The sequence below is a fragment of the Nicotiana tomentosiformis genome, chromosome 9, assembly GCF_000390325.3.
Source record: "Nicotiana tomentosiformis chromosome 9, ASM39032v3, whole genome shotgun sequence".
In the NCBI taxonomy this organism is placed as follows: Eukaryota; Viridiplantae; Streptophyta; class Magnoliopsida; order Solanales; family Solanaceae; genus Nicotiana; species Nicotiana tomentosiformis.
Window position 1 is genome coordinate 98,993,376 of NC_090820.1, and position 16,827 is coordinate 99,010,202.

The following is a 16,827-nucleotide window of genomic DNA, read 5'->3' on the forward strand; positions in this document are numbered from 1 at the left end:
GGTTGTTGTTGCTACTTTGCACTAAGTTTGCTTTAAGAGCTGTCATTCAAGCTTTGACAGTTCTTTTCTATTGGAATCTTCAATTAGGATGTGGGTCACAATTTTCTTAATAGTGGAGTTTTTCTGTTTATACTTTAAGTTGTTCTTGTAGTCACTCCATGAGTCAAACAACTTCTCAATTAGTACTCCAGCAACAAACTTCTCTGGTAAAGACATCCCCTCGACCTTCAAGTCTTCTAGCAATTTTTTATATTCGTTGATTTGCACATTCATCTCTTTATCATCTCTCATCTGCCACTGATAAAATTTTTCTACTATAATTTTTTGTTTTGTAACATCTTCAGCAGTGAATTTTTTTAATTAAGGCTTCACATATAGCTTTTGCTTCCTTATAACTGCAACATATGTCAAATAGTTCATTAGAAATAATGTGCAATATAGTATGATGACATATATTGTTAGCGTGTTACCATGATTCCACTATTTTATTTTCAATGTCTACAGTAGGTTGCGGATGCAGCAGTGCATGTGCAACACCATGGACATCAAGCAGTGAGAAAATACGTTCTTACCAATGCTTGAAATTTTCATTGGAGAAAATTTCAATATTTGAAACGTCTTGAAATGGCATGGTATATGGCAGAGCAACTGGGGATGGAGCAGCGGAGGTAGCGCCAATATTGGTGGTATCGGTAGTATTTTCAGCATCAGTATTTTTTGCCATAGTTTCTTAGACTGTAGGAAAATAACACGGGAAAAATAACAATAACATTGTTATAATATTATTTGTAAGCAGATACACGAATTACCTTGAGTCGTGTTGGCATTGTTCTAAGAAACTATTTTAGCAGTATGAAATATTTTTTCAAGATTAAACAAGCTTACCTCTATTTTATTTAGAGGATACAAGAATCAACAAAATATTAATTTACAAACCCAGCTAGTTGAAAGAGAAATAGATACTTATATTTTATGCCAATTAAAATATATAGAAGAAGATATTAGAAGGAGAAGGATGTATATGAGGGAAAGAAGATAAAAGTATTTCTTTTGTCTTGCTATTTGCTAATGATAAAAAGTAGAGGGCAGTGGCTATTTATAGCCTCATTTGCATGAAGCTTTGTATTGCATGGCAAAAACGTGGCTGATGGAATTTGCCACTTTACCTTGTGCCATCTTTCTAATGGATTCTAGAAGGGATGCCACATGGTTTTTATTATGACATTTGTCAACAAAGGCTTTAAAATATTGTCACAGTCCCCTACTATTTTAAAGACCTTCAAAAATAAACTAGATGGATTTGTATGGTCCAAACGTAATAGTTTTAGTGTCTTTTGGACTATGACCCAAATTTAGATCGATAAAGCTTGACCCACATAATTACTAGTGAAATATAATATTTTTATGAACCAATAATTCTTATTGTAAGTCGGATATTTTATCAATCACATTTCGACCCTTGCAATTTTGTTATTCAACGCGGTTTTGCGCCTAATAGGCCATGCGCATGCCTGATTATTCATGAGAGCTCTAGAGATCAGGCCAAAATATCATAGGAGCAACCCCACTCCACTCCAATATAGGTAAATTCATCAAGTGTATACTGATTTTGAATACACCATCCATAAGGGATATGAATTTCATTAAGAGTTATAACTCAACCTCTCAATTAGTAGCAGTCAAGTTGTCACGACCCAAAATCTCACCTGTCGTGAAGGCGTTTATCTCAATACTAGGCAAGCCGACAATCTCAATAAAATACCATATATTTTAAATTTGAAAACATAATATTTAAATTCAGCGGAAGAAATTTCACAAATATAGATATAAACACACCCCAAAATCTGGTGTCACTAAGTACATGAGCATCTAATATGAATACAAAGTCTAACTGATAAAAATACCGTCTGACGGTATATAACACTATAAAAACTGAGAGAAAGAAAAAGTAAAGGTCATCGGACACCAGGCAGCTACCTTGATAGTATCCAACGGATAGCACTCTGAGATCTAATAGTCGCCGTGTCCGAAAACACCTGGATCTTCACACGAGGTGCAGAGTGTAGTATGAGTACAACCAACTCAATAAATAACAACACTAACCTCTGGGCTTAAAGTAGTGACGAGCTCCGTTGGTACAGTCCAGTACATAAATAATGGTACAGAAATATAAGCATGCTTTCAAGTTCAACAATTAAACTCAATACTAGTAAAATAGATCAATTCTACATGATATGAGGAATGTGACATATCAGTGGAAAGACCTCATGTACTACTGGTCACTAATCATTCGGTCACTCGGTACTGTTTATGGCCAATCCAGCCCAGGGATATTCCATCCTGTATATTGATGCGGCGTGCAACCCGATCCCATAATAATAATAATAATATATATAAAGCCGATATGACCTGCTGCAGGCGGGCAGCCCCGATCCCATAAATATCCTCATAATGGATGAGCATGACTGAGTATGAAATGTACATTTTAAAATAATTAATTCAATAGCAACATGACCCTATGGGTCCCAAAATATCGGCACGTAGCCTAAACGTGATCTTTAATACTAGTCTCTGCTAAATTTTTAACACGTGGAGAATATGCATATAATAACATGAATCTTAAATTTTACAACTTCACAGTATTTATTCAAATCACAACTTCTATGGTGCACGTCTCACCGATCGTGTGCGTCACCTCCAAACAATTTATATAATACCAAATTCGGGGATTCATACCCTCAGAACTAAGTTTAGAAGTGTTACTTACCTCAAACCGTATAATTTCTTACTCCGCAATGCCCTTACCTCGTGAATTGGTATCCGAAAGACTCATATCTAGCCACAATTAATTTGATTCAGTCAATGCAAATTATTAGAATTAATTACATAAGAAAATACTAATTTTCCAACAAAATCCGAAATTTAACTCAAAAATCGCTCGTGCAGCCTACGTCTTGGAACCCGAAAAAACATACAAAATCTGAAATCCCATTCAATCACGAGTCTAACCATACCAATTTTACCAAATTCCGACATCAACTTAACCTCCAAATCCTCAAATCTTATTTTCAAATCCCTTGGTCCAAATCCTCGATTTACACCTCAAAATCATGTAATCTAGTCGGATTATTCGACGATAATTCAATATTGTGGAGTAGAAATGATCACAGGTAACTTACCTCAAGATTTCCCGTGATTTCTCTCTCAAAAACCGCCCCAAGCCGTGTTCTTTCGTCCAAAAATGTTGAAAAGAGCTAAAAAAACAAAACTGCTCAATAAAAACACTATTCTGGTCACTAAAAGCCCAATTACCGTCGCCACAAGTGCCAAATCTAGTCGCTAAAGGTGCGCACCAGAACCAGTTGCACCAGCAATATTTATTTTCATTAAAAGGCTCTAACTCCATCATACAAATTCAGAATTCGACGATTATTGTTCCTATGAGTCACAAATAATAATACGAACCTAGTCCTTCAATCAAAACAAAATTCGGAGCTCATTTGCTCAATGTGATGCCAATTTCGCTTGTTAAACAATTAACTCATATTTTGCGTTAAAAACCCAATAGCGACTTGATGAAATTAGACCAAACTTTCCAGATTATTCTTATAATTCATAATCAAACTCTCAGAAGTCTCGAAATTGAATTTCGATCTCTAGAACTAAAAATGTACCTTTGGATCATTACATAATTATATTATTCTGCCTCGTTTCGTGTGCCAACAATTATGAAATTCTCTTTTGATGCCTCCAATGGATTCCTTGTAAAATTTCAGTCAAGTTAGGCTTTTGAATCACCCGATTTGGCCTTAAAATGAGGGAGATATGATGTTTTGAAGATTTAAATGAAATCTGAAAATTTAAGGGATAAAAATGACATTTTCATAATTATTTTACACCAGAAAATCAGCAACGAAAGAATTTTCGTTTTAGCACCCAAAACTCATTCGTAGCCTCCCGGACACAAATCATATATGCGTTTCAATCATAAAACACGCTATGAACCTGCTCGCGCATTCAAAACACTGAAAAGAGGTCATCTTGACCCGATATTGACCATGGTCAAACTCTAAATCCTTAACTTAACTAGTTTCTCAACCAGTGATCCAAAACACACCCGAGCCCCTCGGGGCCCCATTCAATCATACCAACAAGTCTTAAAAACGATACAAACTTATTCAAAACCTCAAATCACATCAAACAACGCTAAAATCATGAATCATACCCCAATTCAAGACTAATGAAACTAAAAAATTTTAACTTCTACATTCAACACCGAAACCTATCAAATCAAGTTTGATTGGCCTCAAATTTGTCATAAATGATAAAACGGGCCTATTCTAATTTCCAGAATCGGATTCTGACCTCTATATCAAAAAGTCAACTCCCCGGTCAAATTTTCAAACTTAAAATTTCCTATTTTTCAAGCCTAATTTAGCTATGAACCTCAAAATAAATATCCGGACATACTCCTAAGTCCGAAATTACTATACAGAGCTATTGGAATCATCAAAACTTTATTTCGAGGCTTTTTACACATAAGTTAACTTCTGGTCAACCATTTCAGCTTAAGCTTCCATATTTGGAGACTAAGTGTCTCAATTCATTTCAAAACCTTACCGGGCCCGAACCAATTACCCCGACAAGTCATATAATAATTGTAAAGTATAAAATGAGCATTAAATGGGGGAAGGAGGTTGTAATACTCAAAACGATCGGCCGGGTCATTATATTCTCCCCTACTTAAACATACGTTCGTCCTCGAATGTGCCAAGGGTTGTTTCCAAGCCATGAAATCACTATTCTATCTTACCACACACGTACCCGACGGTGATCCCACGCCACCCTATTCCATATAGGTCTGGCAATACCACGTAATTGAAGATCATTACTTCAACCTTAGCCTATAAACCTTGGAATTCAATTTCCAACAGTCAGAATCTCTTTTCAAGACCCGAATCTCACATCTACACACTGTATGAGTCTAAACAAGCTATATCAAGCCATAACCATAACCCCATATATAATCATGTAACATACTTTCGCATGCTCGCAACACCATTTTGGATCACAGTAACTACTCCAAACTAACCCAGTAATAGTATTAAGCCCCATATCAAGCTAAACCTCGTTCCAAAACCTTCGTACACTGCTGATATTTAAAAAAACACGCGAAATCTCATAACTAATTATTAGATCAACAAGTCATAGAGCTCTCTCGCCCCAACCGGAACCATAATCACTTTCTAAGCCGACTTTCGATGTCATCATCCCAAATATACCGTAATCAAATCCGATAGCACACATTCTAGGCCCAATGACCTTATATTTTTAAATACAACCATCCCACAAACATGCCATACCAATATAACTCAAGCCACAACTGCGCAACCCGTGTACCCAAAAATAAAAAATGTCTCAAAGAAGAGAACTATATTGCGAGTTCAAAAAGTACCACCACATCTGCAATGATATAACTCATTATATATAGTAGAACCAAGACACACAAATTTAATAACAGTAACCAGCTCTTCTAGAGCTCGCATTAACATCACTCGCGCGGACAACTTCACGTGCTATAATATTAATATCTAGACCCGTACGGACAACTCACGTGCTATAGTATCAATATCTGGACCCACACGAAAAACTCACGTGCCAATAATATCAGTATATGGATCCACACGGACAACTCACGTGCTAATAATATAATCCGCATGGCATTGCCACATGCCCCCAATCCAAGCATATCATACAAGGGAAATCAAACAAGTACACATGTATATGATAAATGAATTAAGATTCTCATACTCCTAGACTGGTATAAATATCACGCCATAGAATAGGCAGGTGCAAAGTGTGCTACCACCACTCAAATCGACAAGTTAATGCAGAAATAGTAACTACCTAATTTATTCAGGGAATTAGTCTCTTTGTAACCTCAAATGCAGTCCAAATAGTTCTCGATAAAGGTACGAATATGAGAAACATTATAACTTTACGCTTAATAGTCAACTCTAAGTATATCATAGCCTAGGAATTCTTCTGAGTACGAATACTTGTTCGACGCACACATATGGGCTCAAACCATACATATATGCGCACTCATAGCGCATAGGTATCACAAATAATTAACGCAACTAGTGCTCCACTGAGTTTAAATAAAATACTCACCTCAACCAGGCCACAACCCTGAAACAATATGCTTCTGAGAACTCATAGTCTCCAAATTCATAGGACACATGAATCATCATAACTGATCCCAATTCTAGCATTCGAATAACTAACACATCTTTCATGCACGATCATGTGAAAAGCACGAGAATTTCATTATCAACTCTGAGTCACCAACAAATTACATACCCGATTAGTTAGAAACCTTCTCTTGCTTCATTCCAGGAGGAAATCACAATACACAACATGTCCCCCACACCGGTAGAAAAATATTTGGTTCGAACCATGATATAAACCATCAAGACTCTTCAAAATTCATTTGTACATAACCGAGCTATTATAATTGAATCTCCCTATCTTTGCCAAGCCACGCAGGTCACCCAAACATATGTAGAGTCTCACCCCATCATAATTACCCAAAAGAACCGAGCATACCATTACCATACTGGTCTAGCCTACTACCAAGTTGTCCTATTTTGTTTTTCTCCGAGTTTCTTCTGACCCTCAAGTTGACGCTTCTCCTTGTCAGAACACTACGATTCTTACCCAAAGCTCATTACAAGACTTTCTGACATAAAATCACACCGCCCTAAGGCCCATAAACAATTGTATTCTTCTTAAGCACATCCATAAAATATCACAACCGTAGCACTCACTCTTAAGGACCTTATGTGAATTTAAAATTGTTTCTTTTTCCTTTCTTATGCTGAAATGTAGAATTTATAGTCAAACAGAATTACCGCACGTCCCGGCACCATTAAATGTAAATCTCAGATTCTATCCATACACAAATCTAAAAAAATTCTCGATTGCTATATATAAATCTCGAACCCATTAGAACCTTATCGGGAGTCACCCTCTTTGCTAGATGCGGTTGCTTCAATCTATGTGTGACAAAAGTAACTCTATTATTTTATATCCAAGCACTACGAACTTAGAAAAATACCTTAGAGATAAAGTTACCTAAAACGGGATAGCTATCTAGTAAAAACTAGAGCACTTCAATTAGTTTCATTTGAAGAAAAGAATTTGTTTATGTTTATGTTTTTTTTCTTCAGTTGTTCATGTTTTCACTTGAACTTGTGTTTTTGTTTTGTTGATACTTGATACTCAAAATGAGTTGCAGGTTACTAATGAAACAGTAAGACTTGCCAATATCGTCCCATGAATTTTCAGAGTGGTACTAAAGGATGTGAAAATCAAAGGTACACTCAAAGTTGTTCAATAGTTTACACGTCGAGATATTGACCCTAAATTTTTTTTTTTCACTACAAAGTGGCTAATGCTCATTCTCTGCTTCTCTTCTCTATTTCTCCTACTGATTTATCTTATATAGTAATAGAATTACAAATTCAAGTTATCTCAAGGTTTGACCTTAATTAATCGCGTAAAAAAATCAGAGTAAAAATTAACTATAGTGAAACAAGAAATAATAATTTTGAAATTTGTGTTCTAAAACAAATATGTAAATTATTTCACTATATATAGAAACAGAATTTATTTTTTAATTATTTTTAAAACAAAAAATATTACTTATATTTTTTTGGAACAAACCAAAAAAAGGAAAAAGTGGTAAAAACTCATGATCTCCAAAAAATAGTAATAAAAGCCACGGGGGCAAATTGTATCCTTTTTGTGGCATCGCACTACCACTACATAATACGTACTTCTGTCCCCCTCCGCCTCCTCTCTCACCATCCATCTAGGGTTTGAACAATATGCAACCAGCAAATTCCATGATTCCACAACCAATGGCGGCGGCTCCGCCACAACAGTACCAACAACAGCAGCCACCACAACAGTGGATGGCACAGCAGCAGCAGCCGACGTCGTACCAGGTTCCGCCGCAGCAATCTGGCTATTATTACCAGCAACAACAACAACCACAACAAACTCAGTACAACGCGGCGGCTCAACCGACCAGTGCTGATGAACTTCGGAGCCTGTGGATCGGAGATCTACAGTTTTGGATGGATGAACAGTACATCCATAACTGCTTCGCTCATACTGGAGAGGTTTGGCATATCTACCGAAATTTCGGCGCAATACATAGTCATTGTTCTTTCACGAATGTTTGTGTTACGTTCAAGTTCTTTGTTTGAAGAAAAGAATTTCCACGTTATATTACTAGAAAATAAGTGACAGGAAATCTGTGGATGCTGATATCTAGATATGTTTATTTGTGGCTGCTGAGAATTTGCGTTAAGAAGTAGGAAGTGTTATAGTGGAAAGACTGGATACTTTTTAGGGAAAGGTCCAATTTTGCCCTTAAATTTTTGAAATAGTTCAATTTTTTCCTCCATCACACTTTTGGTCCATTCATACCCGTGATGTTAGCAAATTCTTCAAGTAAAAAGGTCCAAATTTATGGCTCAACTTTTTATTATGGTTTAAAATTACCCTCAGGTTGGAGCTTCGTAAGGGGTCAAGGGCAAAAAAGAGACTTTTCGTAACAGCAGGGTAATATGACCAAACCTGTATGGGAGGGCAAAGTTTCTCAATATTGGATAGTACAGGGGCAAATTTGGTCATTCTCCCTATTTTTTGTTATCGAGAATTAGTGTGTGAGTGTGTGTGTGTGTATATGGATATCTGTGTTTATATGTATATATATAGTTGCTTTTGCTTTCATATGCTTAGATGTATTTTGTACCCACTGTTTTAAATCTTAATTTGAACGTGTTACACTTAAGTGTAGTTTATATGCATTGAGTTGTATTATATTTAAGGTGAAAGATGTATAGTTCTCCTTATGTGTGCCAGAGACAAATTAACTTCTCTGGGTAGTGCCTCAATATAACTGCTTTGATAATAAAATTAGCTTGTAGAAAGGTATAATTGAAGAAAATGCTTGGGGTTTGGTAGTATAAAACATACCTTGTGTATTGTGGGGTCTGTAGACTTTGGTCTCAATTAAATCAGTGCTCAGATAAGATATTCAATCTACTTTGAGTGCTATGGCTGAAACATGGTTCTGGCTTGAGCACATACACACTAAAGTCTATAGGCCATTGGCTGTGATCTCAATTTTGCAAGAAAGTCAGTCCATAGGTTTTAGGGAGCTTGCAAGATGTTAGGCAATTGTTCTGAAACTTAGAATTTGTTTCTTACATAGTTGAGCATTTCAGTGAACGTCAGCAGTATGTGCGGGTGGCTATGAAAAGGGAGCTAACACTCCATAAACTATTCTATTGTTTTCTTTTAAATTTGAATTTACTGTTACAATTTGACAACTACACATATGGTTTGGTATTGGAATTCCATGCTCAATGTTATCAAAGGCGAAAATTGCAAAAAAAGCTCTAAGGTCCTTTGGGGCTTTAAGCGCAAATAAAGTGTGGGTTTTAATGAAGAAAGGCGTAAATGAAGGAAAATACAAATATGTATGTGGATTCCAAGACTAACAATTATAAGCATAAATAACTAATATATGGACAAAGAAATTGAAAAAAACCATGATAAAGAGAAATGTCAATTTTTTTTTTGTGTCGCCTCTTCAAAACTATGCTCATTGACAAGGAAAAGTATGCCTTAGAGTCTTGATGACGACACTGAAGCGCCCGCTAAGCAGGGCGAAGCGTTCAACATGTTTTGCGCCTAGCTTCAGGGCTTAAGCGTGCCTTTGACAACACTGGCCATACTTTGCAAATCAGGGCTGATTAGTGGATGCTTCTTGTAATTGTACATTGTAAAGTTTCCTTGACTTTTGCTTCATCTGCCTTTTCGGCTATGAAAAGTGCGAAGTTGTGCTTGCTTAATGATTGTGCAATTGTATCTTTCAGTTACATTCATGTAGACATATGGCAAAACCTTCTTGCTTTCCCTTTTAATTATTCTTGCCTTTTGCTGCGCATGATGTATGGATTATAGTATTTCTGCCATTTGAATATGCGTTCCCTTTTTTTTCTTTCAGTTTTCTGGTGATTGTATGAATGTTTTAATTGTTTTTTATGCAGGTGGTCTCTGTTAAAGTTATCCGCAACAAGCAAACTGGACAATCAGAGGGTTATGGATTTATTGAGTTTATTAGTCACGCGGCTGCAGAAAAGAACCTACAAGCATATAATGGCACCTTGATGCCTAATATTGAGCAACCCTTTAGGCTCAACTGGGCATCTCCTGGTTCGGGTGAAAAACGTTCAGATACTGGTCCTGAATACTCGATTTTTGTTGGAGACTTGGCAGCTGATGTTACTGATTATATGCTTCAGGAGACCTTCAGGGCCAGCTACCCCTCAGTCAAGGGTGCCAAGGTTGTGACTGATAGGGTTACTGGGCGCACAAAGGGTTATGGGTTTGTTAAATTCGGGGATGAAAGTGAGCAATTGCGTGCTATGACTGAGATGAATGGGAAGTTCTGCTCCACTAGGCCAATGCGGATAGGTCCTGCAGCTAACAAGAATAGTGTAGCTGGTCAGGTGCAAGGTATGTTCCAATCCCGTTACTTGTACTGGTCTACATGGATATCTTTTAGAGCTGTTAAGAACTGCATCGAGCTTGCAGTTGATTACTTGTGCATTCCTAGGTTTTGAATCTTGTTCTTGTAAATTTGATCATTATGTGCTTTGACAGTTGAATTTTGATGGCTCGAGGATGATATTGGTTTAGTCTGGGTGCAAGTGCTTGTTGTTTTGGCCTGACTTGGTTAAAAAGTATTGTTATGTTTGCTTTCATTCCTTGAAGATTAGCACCAGCTTACAGCATAATTTCCTTACCATTACTTAAAGACACCCCTTAAAATATTAAATCTCATAAACCTCCGGTTGTCTCGAAGCAGGGTAAACGGAAGGCTCTGTCATTTCGGAGCCTGGAGCTTGTTTCAGCCGAAATGAGTACCTTTAGGACGTGGTGTTGTGTAGGTCAGTTCATTTAAATGTGGTTAAATTTCCTTTACGTCGGATCCTCGTGGCATTAATTTTTTTTTCCAGTTTCTTTCCCCTTTCCATTATGCTTTCTATCAGATTATTTTATCTATACTTATCAGCCATTTTATACTTCATATCTTGTTAGCCTGCCACGAATGACCTTTTAATCTTCAGTTTTTCTCTAAGCTTTCCTCGCAGTCTCACTTCCTAAATAAAGTTACCTAGTCCTGCATCCATCCATCTCTTGAATCTTTTTCACTTACAATACTTATCAAAATCCATCCGTCTCTTAAATCTTTTTCATTTACAATACTTATCAAAATTATTTGTTGTTGTACCTCCTGACCTCTTGTTCAAAATATCGGCAACAGAGGGGTGGGAGTTCCCACTCACTATCATCTGCTAATGCAGCCATAACATGTCCCTTTTGGTACACCATACTTAACATGGTTCTTTCTGCTTGTGGCTGTGTATATTCCACATGTGGCTGTATGTAGTTTTATATTTGATTTTCAGATTCTAGTCCAAAATTCTTTCTGTTTCTTTGTTTTTTCTGAAGTTTGTATAGTTAGTTTTACCACTAATATGTTAAATTTTTTCTTTTTATTATTTTCCCTGATTGTTAAGAGTTTGTGGAGAGTTATAAATTGTTAAGGGATATTAAGGCTGAAGGAGTCTCTCCCACATTATCTCTCAATTGTCCCAATTTATATGATGGTGTTTGATGGGTACGAGTTTATAATGTTAATGAACTGTTCTTTGTCAAAAAATATTAATCTGATTTGCATATTTATATTAGTGATACTGAGATAATTTGAAGTAATGGTTTGATAAGCCCCAAGAACTTTGATTAAATGGTAAAATAGTAACAAACATGATATGTGCTAGGCTCATGTCATGAGCTCAAATCCTGTTGAAAAGTATTATTATTGATTAACTGCTCTTTCACTGTTTTGTATTTTCGATATTTTTCTTCACTTTTTTGGTATTTTGAATCTAATAAGAAATATGAATATTGATTTTGTATTGCTTGCCGACCACTTAATACCGCTAAATATGTTTACTATGGAGTACAGAGTATGCACACTATTGGGGCCTAAGTTGCTCGGACTCTTCACTTTCAGTATCACACCGTGTCGATACGACGTGAGTGTGGGACCCGTATCGGATCTGGCCAACCAATTTTGGGTACATTAACCAAAATTGACGGCATGTATGTCACGACCTAGCCTAGGGCCGCGACGGATAACCGACACTAAGTGTCTATCATCATAAACTTGCTGATAATCTATTAATCATGAATATAAACGGATAAACTGAACAAGCATAAGCATAGCTGATAAGAACTGTACAATATGGAAAGCTGACAAGGCTAACACAAGCTGACATATAAAAACATACTAACTGCACATGTGCATATCTACATGCCTTTAGGAGTGTTGAACTGAAAAAATACTTGACGGAACAGGGCCCCGTCATACCCAAACTAGCTGACTGTAGTACACATACCAAAAGATAAGTAACTCCGAGGAATTCAAGATAGATTACAATGATTTCTGAAATCAAAACAAAAACTATAGTGAAATTGATGAAAATGGAATATAGGGCAGATAAAAATTTATATGTTAGTCATTTCCTTTTATTTCCTTCTCGGATTCTCTCTTGATCAATATTTTCTCCTACTCGGAAAACTTTGTAAGTTTTTCACATAATGTTTCATAATTTAGACACATTTTTATAATTATGTTTTTAGATATTTGATTTTTTTTTGGCTAAAACCCCTCACCCATATCCGTACCTGGATCCACACCCCTGAATCTTAAAATTTAGAACATGAAGGATCTGACCTCCAAATCTATCCACACCCGTATTGGACACCCACACTCGAGTCTGGACAACTTACGTTGGGGTTCCAATGAAAGAAAGTTTCTATGTATGCTTGAATTTTCATATCAGGTGCTTTTTTCTTGGGGGTTCCGTTAGACCCATATGATTTATTAAATAATATTACCTTCGATAATCCGCCTTTATGCATTATCAAAGGACAATAACAACTCAAGGTAAATAGAGTTATGGGGTACCTTTGCTGGTGGGAGTTAGTAAGTATCCAGTGAAATAATCGAGGTGTGCGTAAGCTGGCTCTGGCACCTCCATCACAATAAAAATAGTGGCTCATCGGGTCTTCTCTTATCTCTTATAGTGCTCTTTTAGATGCCAACAACACCAAATCTAGTGGAATTCCATGAAGTGGGGTCTGGGGAGGGTAAAGTGTACGCAGACCTTACCCCTACCTTGCGAAGGTAGAGAGGTTGTTTTCGATAAACCTCCGGCTCAAGAGGAAAAAACTAAAAAGGAAGCAGAAACCTAAGTTGTTCAGACACGGGTGCGGGTATCCGACACGGTTGCGGATCCAGAGGTCGGATCCTTCAAGATGTAAATCCTACGATTCAGGGATACGGATCCTAGTACGGATACAGGTACGTGAATTCGGCTAATAATAATTCAAAAAATACAAATATAAAATATCTCTAAATTATAAAATTTTTGTGAAATACTTACGTATTGTTTGTAAAGTGTGGATTTCTTTTTTATTCTCAAGTTGTAGATAATTAAATGATTGATTTCCTAGATAAAATATGTTATTTTCTTTAAATTACCCTAGTTTTGGTTCTTATTTCGGAAATCAAATTGTATCTTGTCTCGAATTTTTTCGTCTGTCGTGGTCAAAGTACCCAAAATTGTTTGCCCAGATCCGGTACGGGTCCCATACCCACACCCATACTAGTTTCGTGTCGACACGGGTGCGGCACCTAAACTGTCGTGTCGGAGCAACTTACGCAGAAACAACAAGTAGTAACCATAGTAAGGAAAGGTGATATAATAACCGAAGCGAAAGAAACGACATATAGTAAAAGAAATATGCGGATGTGAAAAAATGAAAATACAAGGCTAACACTAATGATACTGGCGTGTAAATCAAACACGCCCGCTTAACCACTACCCTTCTACCCTAATTCTCAACCTCCATACCTTCCTATCAAGGGTCATGTCCTCAGTAAGCTGAAGTAGCGCTATGTCATGCCTAATCACCTCTCCCCAATACTTCTTGGGCCTACCTCTACCTCTCCTCAGCCCCCCATTGCCAACCTCTCACCTCCTCCTCACTGGGGCATCTATGCACTGCCTCTTCACATGCCTTCATTCATCTCGTCCTTTACGGGTGCCACTCCCACCTTTTTTCAAATATCCATATTCCTTATCTTATCTAACATGGTATGCTTACACATCCATCTCAGCATCCTCATTTCTGCTACTTTTATCTTTTGGATATAGGTGTTCTTAACAGGTCATCTCTCCGCCCTATATAACATAGTAGGTCTAACCACCGCTCTATAAAACTTACCCTTAAGTCTTGGTGGCACCTTCTTATCACACAAAACCCCGAAAGCGAGTCTCAATTTCATCCATCCCACTCCAATATGATGTGTGACATTCTTGTCAATCTCATCATTACCTTGGATAATAGATCCTAGGTACTTGAAACTCCCCTTCTTAGGAATGACTTGTGAATCCAACTTCACTTCCACGTCCGCATCATGGGTCACGTCGCTGAACTTGCATTCCAAGTACTCTGTTTAGTCCTGCTCATCTTGAAACCTTAAACTTGTTTGTAATACCTCGCACAAAATGATCTAGTCTGTATGATTTTTTGCCTGCTCTTAATGGTTTACTGTACACATGCTTGTAGTTTTCTTTTCCATTTCTTTCCGTTTTCTTGGTAAACTCTAGGAGTATTCCTTTTAAATGATAAAAAGAGTTGATCCGCTTTTACCCTCACCGATGCCTTTTTCATTTGCAGCTTCTTATCAAAGTACCAATGGAACTCAAAACGAGGATGACCCTACTAATACAACTGTCAGTACATTTATTTATGGACGTACTAGAATTTTCTATTGACTTCTGCTTATATTAGGTTGACATTGATTGCAGATATTTGTCGGGAATTTGGATTCCGATGTAACGGATGACCATCTAAGGCAGGTTTTTGGACATTATGGACAGCTGCTTCATGTGAAAATACCAGTAGGCAAACGTTGTGGTTTTGTTCAATTTGCTGACAGGTAAACTAATGTGCCTTCTGAAGTTTGTATATTTATTTAACTGCAATTGTAACTAACATGGGAAACCTTTGTTGTAATGGCAGAAGTTGTGCTGAGGAAGCTCTACGAGTACTGAATGGAACCCAGCTGGGTGGACAAAGTATCCGCCTTTCATGGGGTCGTAGTCCTTCCAACAAGCAGGTTACTAATAGTGCCTAAATGTTAATTTTTGGTTTCTGACTCTAATCTTAGGACCCGTTTGGCCATAGATTTTGCCAAAATAAATTTGGGTTTTATTTGGCAAACACGTGTTTGGCCATGGATTTTGCTTATATTTTGGCAAAATTTCAAATCCCAAATCCCAAAACCAGCTTAGATTTTTTAAAAATTACCCCAAACTTTTGTATTTTATAAAAGATCCCACCATTTATTATTTTGTAAACAATGTTGCTTCGTATTCTCGGTCATCTGATAGTGTATCATGTAGTTCATTATAAAAATGATAATTTTGTACCAAATTTATTTATGTTCAAGACTATGATTTGCGATAATATAATGAATGTTATTAATAATGGTACTGTTGGGTATTTGTGATAGTTTTTAGAACTTGTGGGTATAAGTCATGTTTCATATTTTTCCAAAATAAATTTGGGAAATATATTTTTAAAACTGATGTCCAAACAAATTTTCATCTTCAAACCAAACTTCACCCAAATCAAATTTTTCAAAACAAATTTGGGAATCTATGGCCAAACGCTAGCTTAGTCTACAAACCTGAAATGCTTGATTTTTCATCTTCAGGTTGTGCAGCCTCAGGCTGACCCAAACCAGTGGAATGGTGGTGGTTATTATGGGTATACAGCTGGATATGATGCCGCCGCCGCCTATGGTTATGCTCAACCTGCTCAGGATCCAAATCTCTATTATGCAGGCTATGCTGGGTATGGAAATTACCCTCCACAACAGCAGCAACAACAGGTTTTCCCAAACCCTTTCAGCAACTTATTAGTTACAAGTTTAACTTGGTCTAACATAGACTTGAGGAATGAATTTTACAATTGACCAATTATATCCATTACATTTTGTGCCCTCACCCCCCCTGTGCCGTCTGTTACAGCGGTAGTTCATTCACTACAGATACATGTTTTTAATACTTGTTTCTATTCTAATGTGGCTATGCAGTGATCTGCTGATTAAAACGAGTTGCTGATAGCTTCCTACCACGTGCAACGGCATAGAAAAGGGAAGCATGCGAAGTTTGCATAAGATATATATTATAAGATTGCTACTGTAGGCTAGTCCTTGAAGATAGTGTTTATGGTTGTGTTCAACCGTCACTTATTTTTCATTAGTTTAATTTTTTTCTTCTTTCATCTTTTTGGTTTGTTATCTCTAATATTTCTTGTGTACAATTTTGGTGCTTGGATATTTGTTCTTTTTGGCCAAGATTATACTTCTATGGTATTGGCTGGTCATGGGCTAAACGTTTATTATAATCTGCTGTGATTCATCTTTTAATTCATGTTTTTAAGTAATGGCTTTTGTTTGACCGTTCTGATGGGGAAGATGCCAGTGGCATTGGCATAATTGTCTCATAATTAAAGGCAAACTCATTATTTTCTCAAATTTAACAACTTTTTCATGTGCTGTTGCATGGTTGTTTTAATTAAATCAAAACAACCAAACAA

At 36.8% G+C, this 16,827-nt stretch overlaps 1 protein-coding gene across 1 annotated transcript; it reads left to right on the forward strand.

The window, feature by feature from the left end:
* The first annotated feature begins 7,795 nt into the window (after positions 1–7,795).
* LOC104092021 (polyadenylate-binding protein RBP45-like) lies at positions 7,796–16,635 on the forward strand. The gene is made up of 7 exons (XM_009597500.4): positions 7,796–8,189; positions 10,131–10,599; positions 14,899–14,954; positions 15,030–15,160; positions 15,244–15,340; positions 15,941–16,117; positions 16,322–16,635. Exons 1-7 carry the CDS (start codon positions 7,893–7,895, stop codon positions 16,322–16,324), a joined length of 1,230 nt encoding a protein of 409 aa, XP_009595795.1. The 5' UTR covers positions 7,796–7,892; the 3' UTR covers positions 16,325–16,635.
* The last annotated feature ends 192 nt before the right edge of the window (positions 16,636–16,827 follow it).